The 14,887-nt window shown below is 33.2% G+C and overlaps 1 protein-coding gene across 2 annotated transcripts; it reads left to right on the forward strand.

Annotated features, from left to right (window-relative positions):
* Window positions 1-1,526: 1,526 nt before the first annotated feature.
* On the forward strand, window positions 1,527-5,522 carry LOC145000881 (uncharacterized). Of its 2 annotated transcripts, none has more exons than XM_078960179.1 (4): window positions 1,527-2,062; window positions 3,852-3,962; window positions 4,999-5,079; window positions 5,179-5,522. In XM_078960179.1, the coding sequence occupies exons 1-4, from the start codon at window positions 1,805-1,807 to the stop codon at window positions 5,254-5,256; spliced, it is 528 nt and encodes a 175-aa protein (XP_078816305.1). In that variant the 5' UTR covers window positions 1,527-1,804; the 3' UTR covers window positions 5,257-5,522. The 2 variants fall into 2 exon arrangements, with proteins under 2 accessions (XP_078816305.1, XP_078816306.1); XM_078960180.1 differs by having other exon boundaries at window positions 1,528-2,062; window positions 5,182-5,522.
* The last annotated feature ends 9,365 nt before the right edge of the window (window positions 5,523-14,887 follow it).

The following is a 14,887-nucleotide window of genomic DNA, read 5'->3' on the forward strand; positions in this document are numbered from 1 at the left end:
AAAAACTATTATGCCCTTATTAATTTAATTTTTAATTAATTTTCTTATTTATGTATTTTAAAAAATTAATAGACCCCACATATTTGTATCTCTCCTCGGATGATCCCTAATGTTTATTTTTTAATTAATTTATTTTTTTAACTCAGATGGTCCCTAGTGTTTATTTTTGTTACGTGTTTGGTTCTTGTCTTCCTTAAAAAGACTATTTTGCCCTTATTAATTGTTTTTTTAATTAATTTTCTTATTTATGTATTTATTTTTTATATATTTAAAAAAATTAATATACCCCACATATGTGTATCTCCTCACCGTAAACTTAAAACCAGATTTGAGAACTTTAAATTGGGTCTTACCGGTCACCATCCCATCTCTCATCGTCTCCAACTTCTATATCTTTTCCATCTTTAGTAACATCAACGCCTTCACCGTCTTTCTTTTTTTGGTACTTCAATTCTAGCGAAGCAACACCATAACCTACTGTCTCTTCATCTTTAGTTAGTTGTGGTGTTGATTTGACGGAGTTAAATGACCGAAAAAAGAAAGGATGATGAAGACGTCAATATCACTAAAGATGGAAAATAAATAGAAGTTGAGAAGAAAGAGAGATGAGATGGTGAGGAGATACAAATATGTGGGGTCTACTAAATTTACTTAAATATATAAAGTATAAGTACATAAACAAGAAATTTAATTAAAAAAAATAATTAATAACGGCACAATAGTCTTTTTAGGTAAGACAGAGACCAAACTCGTAACAAAATTAAACAGTAGAGACCATCCGAGTTAATAAAATAAATTAATTAAAAAATAAACAGTAAGGATCATCCGAGGAGATATAAATATGTGAGATCTATTAAAATTTTTAAATATATAAAAAATAAATACATAAATAAGAAAATTAATTAAAAAATAAATTAATAAGAGCACAATAGTATTTTTAGTAAAGACAGGAACCAAACGTGCAACAAAAATAAACAATAGGGACTATCCAAGTTAAAAAAAATAAGTTAGAGACCAAAAAATACAAATTCTCCCAAACCACAAGAACCATTCGTGTAATTTAATTTTTACTTTTCGTTTTGTTTATATTTAGGTAACTATTTTTTTTGTACACATTTAGGTAACGAACTTGTTGAAAGCCTTCACATATAGAATTTAATCTACTATAACATGTCATAGTTACTCATGTGAAAATACCCAAAAATTAATTAGCTTAATAAATCATATTCCTATTAAAAATGAATAGGAATTACATTTGTGTTTATTCTCATTTTCTCTAAATTCCAAGCACCAAAACAAAATGATTGAGTTCTTAAGATCCCAACCTTCAACGGCATAAATCACACGATTGTCCTAATAACATTGAAACCTTGGAATTTCAAATGGGACCCACATTTTCCAAACGTCTTTAAAGAAAATAAAATTTCATGAATATTCGTAATCTCATACCAAAATCTTTCCGTTGGAGATCCATGGGCAAGTTGGTAATTTTGCCTTGTAAAACCTATACAATATTACATAATTTGCACACACAATATGCTTACAGGCTAGCAAAATTTGTGCTTTCTTTATCTTTCTCTTTCGTTTGTGGGGCAACTAAGCTCATAACTTTAAGCATCAAGGCTTTGCTTTTCTCAAACCATCGGAGGAAAAAGAGGAGAAACAACAAGAAATCGAAAAATTAAAGGTGGGAAAAGCAAAACAAGAAAAAATTAGAGAAATTAAGAGAGGAATCAGAGGAAGAAGGAGGGTTTTTTGCTTTTTCTGGTTGAAGAAGAAGAGCGAGAAAGAGCCAGAAAAAGAAATGTCTACTCCAACACAACCACAGAAGCAATCTAGTGAGCAGCTTCAAACACTGATGCAAGCTGGTCAAATTTCAGGGAGTTTGAGTTTCAGTGGGTTAATGTCGAAAGAAGATGAAGAGATGTCTAAATCTGCTCTCTCAACATTCAAGGCGAAAGAGGAAGAAATAGAGAAGAAAAAACTGGAGGTTAAAGAAAGAGTTCAAGCTCAGTTGGGTCGTATTGAAGAAGAAACCAAACGTTTGGCTTCTATTCAAGAGGTTTGTCTTATTTTTTTTTTCTTGATTGAAGAATCCTTCATATGGGTTTTTCTGGGTTTTTGATTTTGGTTCGTGGGTTGTTAATTATTTGCTCGATTTGCTAGCTTTCCTCTTCTATTTTTGCTCGAAACTAAATTGATCAATTAGGGTTTCTTATGTGTTAAAGATGGTTGCTTTCTCTTTTTACTTTCTTGATTCGATCATTCTTCATATGGTTTTTTCGTTTTTTTCTTTCTTTTGGTTTGTGGGTTGTAAAGATTTGCTCGATTTCGCAAGTTTTGGACCTCTATTTTTGTTAAATCTAAATTGATCAATTAGGGTTTCGTATGCTTCGAGAAGTTTGTTTTCTTTGTTTGATTTCCTTGATTGAAGAATCTTTCAGCTGTTCTTTTCTCGGCTTTTGATTTTGTTTTGTGTGTCGTAAATAATTTCTCGATTTCGCAAGACATTTGTTTTCATGCTTTGACTCTCTTAGGAATCTTTCATATGGGTTTTCCTCGGATTTTGATTTCGATTGGTAGTTTGTCAATGATTTTCTCGATTCGCTAGTTTTGGATCTTAATTTTTGCTAAAACTTAGGGTTTCTTATGTATTCTTTCGTAAATGGATCGTTTATAGATTTTTTTTTTCTATATATCATGAACATATTTGTTGCTTAAATTACCCATTGAAAAATCCAGATGCTAATGAATTTAGCGTTTCTTATTCACCTTTAAGGGTTAGATCTGTTTCATTCGCATTTCCTTTTTTCTATTTCATAAAAAATATCTATCTCAATTTCACTTATAGCTGGATTTTTTAGATTGCAAATAACAATAACAAATTGTAATAAACAAAACAATAAAGCGATGTTTGGAAATTATTGCTCCATATAATATAAAAAATTCAATCCCAAAATCCCATATCTCAAACTTTATTCCCCTTTTGCCCTCAAATCCGACCCTCACAAGGGTCCAATTTTGATTCTTGATATTGATGTTTTCCGTTTTCCGTTTTTATTTCAATACTTCTAATTTAAATTTTAGAATATAAAATGAAATCTTTTTGACAATTGACACGAAAAGAGTCAACATTGGTGTCTTCTTTTACAATGGAAAGAGTAGTTGAAACTTTAGACATTAAATATAATGGAGTCTTTTGCAAGTTTTACAAAAAAGATAAGTTCAATGAAAGATATTCAGCCTTATCTCTACAAAAGTGATTACCGATGATTTTTTTTGTTTTTTTTTTTTTCATTCCATTAAGAAAAATTGGAATGTAATCATTTTTATTTGCGAAAGTTTTAATGACAAAAATCTTTATGGTAAATTTTTTGATTTAATTAGCGTACAACTTTTTAATCTTACTTACGTCTTAATGAGCTTTAACTACGTTCAGTTTTTTCTAATTTTTTACATCTATAAAATCAATAAGTACAATTAAATACTAATATACTATATAGAGTAAAGTTATTTTTTACACACGTTACGTTCAATTATTAAATATTACATTTTCCTATCAAAATTAATATATCCCCGCAATTCAAATTTACATCAAATTATTTCATTACAAAACCCAACGAATCCATTATTTTTTGCGTACAAAGGACCAAATTTAGGTCAATTTTGATGATTATAGTTTAGCTTCGACATGAAAAAGTGGTGTACATATGCTAGTGTGTTAGGTAATGTGGGAATTGGTGTGTAGTTGTTGGTGTTAATGTTATATAATTGGTTATTTGTTACAATTTATAAAATCCATAACATTGGTTTTGTAAAACTAAATTCTTATGGGAATCTATCATCATCAGGAACTCGAATCACTAACAGATCCAATGAAGAAAGAGGTTTCAGTTGTTCGTAAGAAGATTGACTCAGTCAACAAAGAGTTGAAGCCACTTGGACAAACCTGCCAAAAGAAGGTATCATATATATATATATATATATATATATATATATATATATATATATATATATATATATATATATATATCATCACGACTTCTTTTCCCATTACGGAAATTTGTGAAAATTTATAAAAAGTATACGAGGGTAAATTTCTAAAAACGTTCAAATCTCCTTTTTGCGACTTTATCTATAAAGTCGTTTTTCATTATATTTAGAGTAAATTACACGAATGGTCCCTATGGTTTAGGGTAATTTGCTTGTTTGGTTCTTAACTTATTTTTTTAACTTGGAAGGTCTCTACTATTTGTCTACATATTGTTTTTGTTACGTGTTCGGTTCCTGTCTTACCTAAAAAGACTATAATTTAAATGAGTAAATTACTTAAATCGTCCCTATGGTTTGGTTAAAATTGCACGTTTGATCCCTAACTTTTTTTTTTTTTGCAATCAGATTGTCCCTGTGGTTTGATTTTGTTGCGTTTTTTGCCTCTATGGTTTGGTAAAAATTGCATTTTTGGTCCCTAACTTTATGTATGTAAGGGACGAAAAACGCAACAAAATCAAACCACATGGACGATCCGAGTGCAAAAAAAAAAGTTAGGAACCAAACATGTAATTTTGACCAAACCATAGGGACGATTTAAGTAATTTACTCAATTTAAATAGAAAAAAATGATGGGGTAGGTAAGGTGAGGGGTGAGGTTGGGGGTGTGTTTATTTAAATAAATTAAAAATCAAGGGCAAAATAGACTTTTTAAGTAAGATAGGGAACAAGCACGTAACAAAAACAAATAGTAGGGAGCTTCCAAGTTAAAAAAAATAAGTTAGGGACCAAACACGTAAATTACCTTAAACCATAGGGACCATTTGTGTAATTTACTCATATATTTAATTGAATGACCATGTAATGGGAAAAGAAGTGGTGATGGTTAGAGATGTGTTACTTTTATTTCGATTAATTCCTGTTTAAAAATTATTTGGTAAAATGGAAGAAAAAGATGTGTTAATGATTTAAAAAAAATATATTTAAAGATAATTATGTGTGTCGCAGGAGCGAGAGTACAAGGAAGCGTTGGATGCTTTCAATGAAAAGAACAAGGAAAAAGTACAACTAATAACGCGATTAATGGAGGTTGGTTTTACATATATTTTATAATTAATTAAGAAATATGAAAAATTATTATCTAATGAATAAAGAGAATTGACAGAGTTTTGTTTTATGTTGGTTAAGCAGCTGGTGAGCGAAAGTGAGAAGACAAGGATGAAGAAGTTGGATGAACTGAGCAAGAGCATTGAAACCATACAATAAGTTATGATTTAATTAAAAGAAAATGATGGGTGGGTTGGTTTGTTTGTATGGGTGTGGTGTTTTGGTTTGAATAGTTGTATTTTGGGTGATGTAGGGTTTGTAAAAACAGGTTTGTTTTGGGTTTTATTGTCTTAATTCTTTTTTCTTTTTTTTTTTTTTTATTTTTTTATTTTCGTATCAAGTAAAGTAAGCAATCTTTTATTTTATGACAATGAAGATACAATGTTTTGTGTTGTGGAAATAGTGAAGGGTGTAATTTTAACTTTTGAACTCTCTTATAAAGTCGGGTATGTATAAATTAACATTCTGTTTTATGTTGTTGAAATAGTGAAGGGTGTAATTTTAACTTTTGAAGTCTCTTGTAAAGTGGGTATGTATAAATTAACATTCATTGAAGCATGATTGAAGGGCTGGTAATCCATAATCTAATAAATAAGTAGATTTTTGATATGTGGCAATGACATTGATTGAGGGATGCAGAAGATGTCTAGTAATCTCTTCTCTTAATCTAATAAATAAGTAGATTTTTGACACGTGGCAATGACACTGATTGAGGGATACAAAAGATCGTGCAAGGCTTGGTGACTCTCCTGAACCACGACATTTAATGGCTTTTTGGTATGTTTTTCTCTCTTTGCTATTTTGGCTTTTAGGTATTTTATTAACCTATAAAATAAGTTTCATATCTCCATGGGGTTGCAAAAAAAAAAAAAAAAAGGAAATTTCATTTTTGTGTTCTTGTGTCAATGTGTAGCCCAAATAAGATACACAATGCTAAAATGATTGTGTTTTGATCACTTACAAGCCAAAAGCCACCAGTAACATGTAATGGAAGCATAGGCTTAACAAAACTAGGAAACTTAGATTGGAGGCTTGCTTGGACTTCTTTAATAGCAGCATATTTGGCTTGAGAATTAGGAGGTTGGGTCAAATGGGCTGACTTCGGGTCATAGCTTTATGTTTTTCAGAATGGATCGAATGTATAATAAGAAATAATAGATGAATGAGTTAACTTTAAGCAACCGTTGACAAGTAATCCTAATGTGGGTGAATTTGATTAGGGAGATGCAGAAATAGTACTTCAAGATCCATTACGTGTACAAGGCCTTTTGTTCTTTTTAGCATCTGTTATTTTGGCACAAATATTTTTGGTAATTGAAGAGTATTTGTCGAATATGAAGTAACCTTACTGACAGGTTCTGTTGAAGATCGAAACTCACCTCAAAGAGAAGTAATCAGACAACTATTCACGAGGTAGATGACTTTTAGTTTTCAATTCCAGTTTTTAGAATGCACGAAGGGTGTAGATTCGTATATTGGATCAGCAAGGTTGTAAGATGTCATAGGGATTCGTTGTGCTTTTTTTGACACTGTCGTTTTTCTCATTTGTTATGCTTCTTTTGTGTGCTTTGTTGTTATGTAATATATGTTGTTTTCCTGCTAAAGTTTGGGTTCCATATATTTGTGGTTGTATTTTCTTAGTGTATTTGTAACGATCCAATTTTCACGTCCAAAAATTTCGTTTTTAAAACATTACTTTAGAAAAGGTTAATAGATAAAAACATTGTTTGACCAAACTACATCACAACATAAACCATGTTCAAAAGTCAAGTCATACAACCAATCGAAACATCAGAGTATAAATCCCAAAGAAAATCTAGTGAATGCGGAAACCAAGGTGTGTGCATGATGTGCCGCTACCGAGCCAGCTCCTTCCCCTTCGATGAAGAGGTACCTGAAACCAAAACTGTAAACTGTAAGCACAAAGCTTAGTGAGTTCCCCCATCATACCACATACCATACAATACATAACATACATACTACCAGGCTATTCTGGGGTGCCTGACTACCCGGTACGGCCATTCTGGGGTGCCGACTACCCGTGCGGCCATTCTGGGGTGCCGTCCTACCCGTGTCAAGCCATTCTGGGGTGCTGACCTACCCGTGTCAAGCCATTCTGGGGTGCTAACTACCCTTCGGTCCTAACAACCGAACTCGGGGACTAGTCCCCTCCTACTACCTCTATCGCATATAACATAACAAGCCAGCATGCAAACATATCATCACATACTGTCAGACGTATCTGGAGTGTCTAACTACCCTTCGGTCCTAATAACCGAACTCTACTACTATCACATACAACATATCATGCTAGCATATAACATATCAGGTAGTAGCAAACCTAGATGATATCACAAAGACAATAATCTATCATACATCTCCTACTGGTGGGCCGACATTGTGGCCTTAGACCCACCGCTACTGGAAGGTAACTCACCTCGGAGTAGCTGCTGATCTTCGTGGGAATAGTCTGACTGCTGCTGTTTCGAAAATCCTCCGGCTGTATTCCCACCAAACCTTTAGTCAAAAACTGCTAACTGACCTTTGGGTAAAATGACCATTTTACCCCTGATCATGCCCTAAGTCAAAGTCAGAGTCAACTTCCAGTTGACCCGACTCTCCGAGTTGGCTCGCCAACTCGCTGAGTCCATGTCCAAACGACTGTCCTGAATTATGTTACTACTCGTCGAGTTAGGCGTCGACTCGACGAGTTCTCCTTCCAAACTGATGTTCAAGTCCTTCATCCTACTCGCCGAGTTGTATGAACAACTCGCTGAGTTCATCTTCATCCGATGAACAAGTTATACTGTGACTCGCCGAGTTGTATGAACAACTCGCCGAGTCTGATCTTGATCTAAGGAGATTGCCTTGAACTCGCCGAGTCTGGGTATTGACTCACCGAGTTCCACTATGGGTGAGTTCTGGCTTCCAACTCACCGAGTCCCTCCTGGACTCACCACCCGACTCGACGTAACAAAAAGGGGACAAACCCGGAGACTCGCGACTGGACTCGCCGAGTCAGATGAGCGACTCGCTGAGTCCGCTCCTTGCAAGAGCTAAAAATGCGATTTTGCTCGAATCCAATCCATGTCATTCGTAGATCTGGGCTCCTAGAGCATGAATAACACGTAAAGTTTCCAACTTTACGTGTAGATATCCATCTATGGGGTTTATAGGGTTCAAAATGCACCAAAAGAGTAGATCTAAGGTTTATATGCAATATGGGCTCATAAAGGTAGTGGATCTGAGCTCCTAGAGCTCAACTATGCTTGGATCTAGAGACCAACCAACTTATTTCGAAATATTATGCACATCCAAGCTTGGAAATGAGCCATGATGGACTTTAATGGGGCCATAAGCATGGAGACAAGGGGGAAAACGAGCCATACCTTAGATATCACTCTGAAATTGCTCACAAGTGCTTGACCTTCTCTTCTTCTTCTTGATCTCCTTCCCTTCTTACTCCAATCTTCAAAAGGACACTCCAAATGGCTTCAAATCCACACAAACAAGGCTTAGAACGAGGTATATGGCTCTTAGAGTGAATGGGGGCCGGCTTGGGGCGGAAAGGGGGATTAAATAGGGTGCAAACCCCTGAAACTTAGGGTTTCATCAGCGGTGACTCGCCGAGTCCAGGATATGGACTCGCCGAGTCGCCAACTTAAACGTGTCCCGGGTCCCGTCCCTACTCGGCGAGTCGGACCTATGACTCGCCAAGTACAAGGCTTAAAAAGGAAAAATATTCAATTAAGATTTACATACCAGGAACCAGGTGCTACAGTATTAATTACTTGATGTATACTCTTTATAAGAATTAGATGCAACTGCCTATTCTGTTAAACAAATTACCTCATAACAGTGTTAAAAGTATAAGCAAATAGTCCATGAAAGAATATTTACAAAGGATCGTCCGACAAAAAATCTCACATCTGTGCGGGGTCACTCACATAGTTTAAATAAAACTTGGATATATTTTTAACCCAATTAAAAGTATATTCAATAATCATTTGGATATATTTTTTAACCCAATTAAAAGTATTTTCAATAATCATTTGGATATATTTTTTAACCCAATTAAAAGTATATTCAATGATTGTATAGATTAGTAAGTTATTTTTTTAACAACATATTAGCTTTAAAAAAATTTAAGTGGGAAGCTCAAACCAAATTATAAAAATAAGTTTGAAAAAAGAGATATACATCAAATCGACCCATCAATTAAACATAACTTAGAGATATTCTTAACCCACTTAAGAGTAGTAATGTTAATGCCATGCATAAGAAGCAACAACTCTACTCTCATTCCAGTACACATTATCATTCTGAGCCTCCCAAATTGTCTGGAGGGTGTAATAAACAAGAGCTAATTGTAGATTTTATACCTTTTTGTCACATGCATTCACCTTTAACAGCTCCACTTGATTCAAACATGAATTATGCTGACTTTGCAACGTAGATGACCAATTAATTAACCTTGGAACATGGAGCACCAATTAATTAACAAACTCCGCAACCTTGAAGAATAGATACAAAAAAATAATACGTGATAAAAAATATCATCCATTAAATTGTTGAATGAACACAATTTTAAAGAGGATGCTACCCCTCTCTTAGAAAGACTAGTAAAAGTGAAAATTATGTATTTGAGCAATCTCCAAACAAACCAATTGACTTTGATTGGTATCCAATTCACCTACTTAAAGAAGATGTCGATGATGTTCCCATCTTCATCCAAGAGTCATCCTACTTGTTTCACATCAAACTCACCATTGTCATTATTTTTCTGTAGCCACCTGTCCGAGCATCCTAAAAAAAGATAATTAAGCAAACAATCCAATAAGACAATTACATTCTAAATCCATCTTAAAATTAGGTGAATTTAAAGACAAATTTTGAAGATAATTGTAATACTAGTTTGTTTTCCAACATCCTAATTTGTGTTATATTCTAACAATAGTTGAGGAGAGTAATGTGAAACACAAGAAAAATTGTGTCACCTACTTTCCAATTATGTTTTTAATTGCTCATTTATTAGTTTGAAGAAAATAAGAAAGTTGGATTTAGGTGGGAAGCGACTTTTTGATTCTTAGATATGATGGTCGCGACGCGACGAGAGGGGAGCATCGTAGACGCGACATGTCATTGTGTGGGTCGGAAGGTGTCGCTGCCAACAGTCCAAAACCTTAATCTCAGGATTTGAAGACTATTTAAAGGCATTAACTCCTATAGTTTTCTTTCATGTTGGTTGTACACCTCCAGAATTCATAGAAGCTTGTAACCTTAACCTCATTTCCTTGATTCTATTGCTTTGGTTACAATGGCAGTTCTAGAATTCAAACTCACAGGTGTCCAGTTCAAAAGGTATGTCAATAACCAGGTGGATTTTTTTATCGAATCTTATTAGTAATAATATCATCTAAAACAAATATAATATTTAACGTAATAACAATAAATAGATAAATCAAATTAAAAATAAGCAATAACATATATAATAGCAAAAAAATTTGGCTAATTTCCTTCTTCACTAACTTTTTCCTTTTCACTTTTAGAAATACATTTTTTTAAATCCTTGTCCATACTAAATATAGTATATATCTTATTAAAAAGAATCTAAAACTAGGGCTGTCCATGAACACCCTAAACCACAATGTGGGTTCGCCCTTGTTTGGCTCCATTAAAGTGGAAGCCTGAAAAAGAAGTAAGAGTTTGTGGTGCAATGGAGTAGAGATCTATAGATTTTACGCTTTCTTATCATCTCATCAACCTATTTAAATGATAAAGTTTGCACCTTTATGGTTCTTTGCCTCTATATGTAAGTGTTTTGGTCACTATGTCCTGTTTTGCTATGATATTTTTAAAGTTTTGAAACTCCAAGTTAGTTGTTTTAGATGACTTTTCTAGACTAATTAAGTTGAAAGAATGCATGCTAATCTCTCTTTTAACCATGAAAGAAATCCCTAACCTCTTGGGCGTTGTTTTGGATCTAAGGTTAGTATTTGGTATGTTTGGGGCTTGCATGTTAGGTAAGTTTGGATTGTTATCCATTAGACACCTCCCAAGATCGTTTATGGAAAGTTATAGCCCTTGATTTAACAAATTAAGAACTTGGTAAAAACAGCTGAATTGAGAAGAAGATGTGATGTGTCTATATCTTGGTCACGATGCCTCACATAGGAGGGTTCCCGACTATTTTAACCTGTAGTAGTCATGACGTAGCCAAAGGATGGTCACGACGCGTTGGTGTATTGAACATTTATCATTGATCATTCAGTCTTTGATGGATATAGAGTTTTAGACTGAGGTTTGACTCTCATTGGTAATTATTAATGAGATGCTTCTAATGGTAGATTTATGTGGTTTGTGTTAGTTGATTCACTTGTGGAGTCTTCTTGCATGTGAGATTTGGGTTGCTAGCTTCTGTTGAGTTCTCTCACTATACTATGTATAACATTATATGTCTTTTGTGTGTTAGAATGATTTTGTACTGTTATTCTATGAAGGTGTTATTAGACTAGATTAGTCTTGGTTATGATGGTTGGACGGTCATATGATGGGATAGTAGGACTTCATATGGGATGATGGCAAAACAGAACTAGATCGTGAGCCTACAGGTCTGATAAAATGATAGCGAAAACCTACAGGTTTGACGAGATGTCAAAAATATCCTACATTCCTAATGGAATGATGGCATAATAGTGTTTGACTATGAGTCTACATGTATGATATGATGGGGACCTTACGATGAGATCGTAAGCATGTAGGGTGTACGCAAAGTATATATAATGGAGGAATATGTGGTGGGATGCTTGTGTACTGTTATTATATGAAGGTGTTATTAGACTAGACTAGTCTTGATTATGATGGTTAGGAAGTCATATGATGGGATAATATGACTTCATACGGGATAATAGCAGAACAAAACTAGATCATGGGCTTACATGTCCGATAGGATGATGGCGAAAGCCTATATTTGTGATGGAATGACAACAAGAGCCTATAATCTTCATAGGATGATGGCGGATTGGTGTTAGACTACAAGCCGACAAGTCGAAGATGATGGGGGCCTTACAATAAGATTGTAAGCTTGTTTCCAGTGAGAAGGAAAAGGAATGGTGTGATTGTATTCATATTTATGATATTATCACACTCTTGAGACTTTTGTTCGACTCTATGTTATGTTTTATGACGTTTGAGTCAAATGGATATTAATGTTTCTTTTAAAGATAGTTTTTAGTTGTTTAAATTAAACTTTTAAAAAATGGTTGAAAATTTAGGACATTACAAGTTGGTGTTAAAGCCACGATTTAAGGGATTTGGATGAAAATGAGCGTGTGTACAAACTCAAACTAAGGCATGAGGCATTTTTATAAAACTTTTGAGAAAAGATTTTTATATAAGAAATAAAGATACAATGTGTATAGTAAGTCAGCGCTCGAGAAGGAAAAGGATTCCCATTATGCCCACATTTATTTTTTATGCTACTTTTGTGGTGGATTAATATGCATGTTAGAATGTAGGCTAAGGATCTGCTCATGATTTTATTGCTACATTTATTGCTTAGGATAAATGACTTTGTTTGCATTATGTGTTGATTTATATATGATATTTGAAGTCTATGTTAATTTTGATAAGTTGTTAAGTGAATACTTTAGGGTTGTATGCAGTTAGAATTAGATAGACTTAGAGTTATTGATTTGGCATTTCATGTTCCTTTTATGGTTATTGGCTTAGGGTAAGGTCAATTGTTATATTTCCTATCTTATTATTGAATTCATATGATTATGCACTCATAAGGCAATTCGTCAATATTAATGAAAATTTCATTCGACATGATAGAGGCACGAAATCCTAGAGAGTCTAAGATAATTAGTAGTAGTATTGTGGCTACTAAATGGGGAAGGAGCAGATCTGTGGTAGGTCTAAGTGATTCAAGTTTCCATGACATGATTGCTTTGGATATCTTGCATGCCATACTCGATATGATACATGGTATTTCTACGAAGCTCAAGGATGAGTTGATTTTGATGTTCAATAAAAGGTATGTAACCTGAAACACCCCAAAGTTTTTCAAACTTTAAAATGCTATGGTTTTAAAAACATTTGGGTATTAACCCACATTTAATACAAAACGGTCCCACAAAAACCTTTATAAATTAAAACATTTGGGTGTTGTTTGTTTTTTCTGAGGCAAAATGTCTGCAGTCTGCGGATCACATCTGTAGACATCTGCAGTAGAAGAGGTGGAACAAACGTCTGCAGTCTGAAAAAAAAGACTATTTGTTTTTTTTAACATCTGCAGGCTACTAAAATAAACTGAAATCTAAATAAAGTGATTTTTTAAACTTCAAAGTGATTTTTTAATATTTTTATGATTTTGTTATAAATAATTAACGAATATAGATCAACTTTTATGTATTATTGTATAAAAAATAAAAATAAAAATGATATGAATTAACGTATATATTTGATAAAACCCAACAATTTTGGTTGCAAAATTATAACTAAACATTATAATTAGTGCTCAAAGAATTTGATACATAAATTGATGAAAATAAACTTCGATTTTTTCAATTAAATTCATTAAAAATGTACCGTAAATATTTTCTCGAAAAATTGACGATACTGTATTAAATAATATTTTACAAAATTTGGCAAAAAAAATATAAGAATATATTATGATTTTTTTTTCATATTTATATAAACAAGTTCAACGACTATTATTGTAATAATTTTTTATTGATAAATTTGTCAAAAATATCATGTTTGTCTCGTCAAAAGTTTTTTTTTTTCTTTTTTTTTTTTTTTTTTTTTTTTTTTTTTAAAGTTTTGTAATTTTTTTTCAAATTGTTATCGTTAATAAAGTTGGAAAAAATATAAATTAAAAAAAAAACTTGAAAAAAATTAAAGATATATATGTTTTTTTTAGGCTAGAAGATGTCTGAAGATGTTAGAAGACTCTGGTCCACATCTGCGCCAAGAAGAGGGCGCACAGACATTTTTAGGTCTGCAGTCTTCAAAAAAACAAATAGTCTGCGAAGGCTAATGTCTGCGCGTGGTCTGCACGACGCAGACAGAAGAGGCCACGCAGATCTGCAGATAAAAAACAAACACTACCTTGGTGTTATCATTAAGCATCAATAAATCCATAGCAAACAAATAAGAATTACATCAATACAAAATAATAAGAAACTTATCAAGTTCCACTCCATTCTCTATAACTTGACTTCTAACTTCCATCTATCATCCTCTCTCCTTAAAGGTAACCTGAGATACATGACATTAAAAAGAGATACGTAAGACAATAATATCTCGTTAGCTATGTGGGTTTGTGACCCAAAACATTTATCACATTTTTATCAAAAACATTTCACTTTGCAAAACATAGTTTTAGACCATAAAACATTTTCAAGAATTTTCAAGGAAAACTCATTTCATACATGTCATAAATATCAGTTCATATCTTATCATTTCATTTATTTTCATTTCATTTCAAAAGCCATATTTCCATGTTTCATTTTCTTTTATTATTAAGGGCTAATTTCAATATTAAACTGTTGCCACTTTATACTTAGGGTCTACGTCTAATAAAGGAACCACTCCCAAGTCTAGACAAAGGTGGAAAGAACAAATCAATCCACCAAGGAATCATTTCTATTACGACATCTATATCGCGAAGGGGAGACACCACCCCGATAGATTCCTCTAGTGCCTCTAATGAGGTATCATGACCTGAGTAGTTTTCATTTCATTACGTTTGAATTCTTTTCATTACTTTCCATTTCTTTTCACT

The sequence above is a fragment of the Lactuca saligna genome, chromosome 6 (genome assembly GCF_052625555.1).
Source record: "Lactuca saligna cultivar CGN05327 chromosome 6, ASM5262555v1, whole genome shotgun sequence".
NCBI classification, from domain to species: Eukaryota; Viridiplantae; Streptophyta; class Magnoliopsida; order Asterales; family Asteraceae; genus Lactuca; species Lactuca saligna.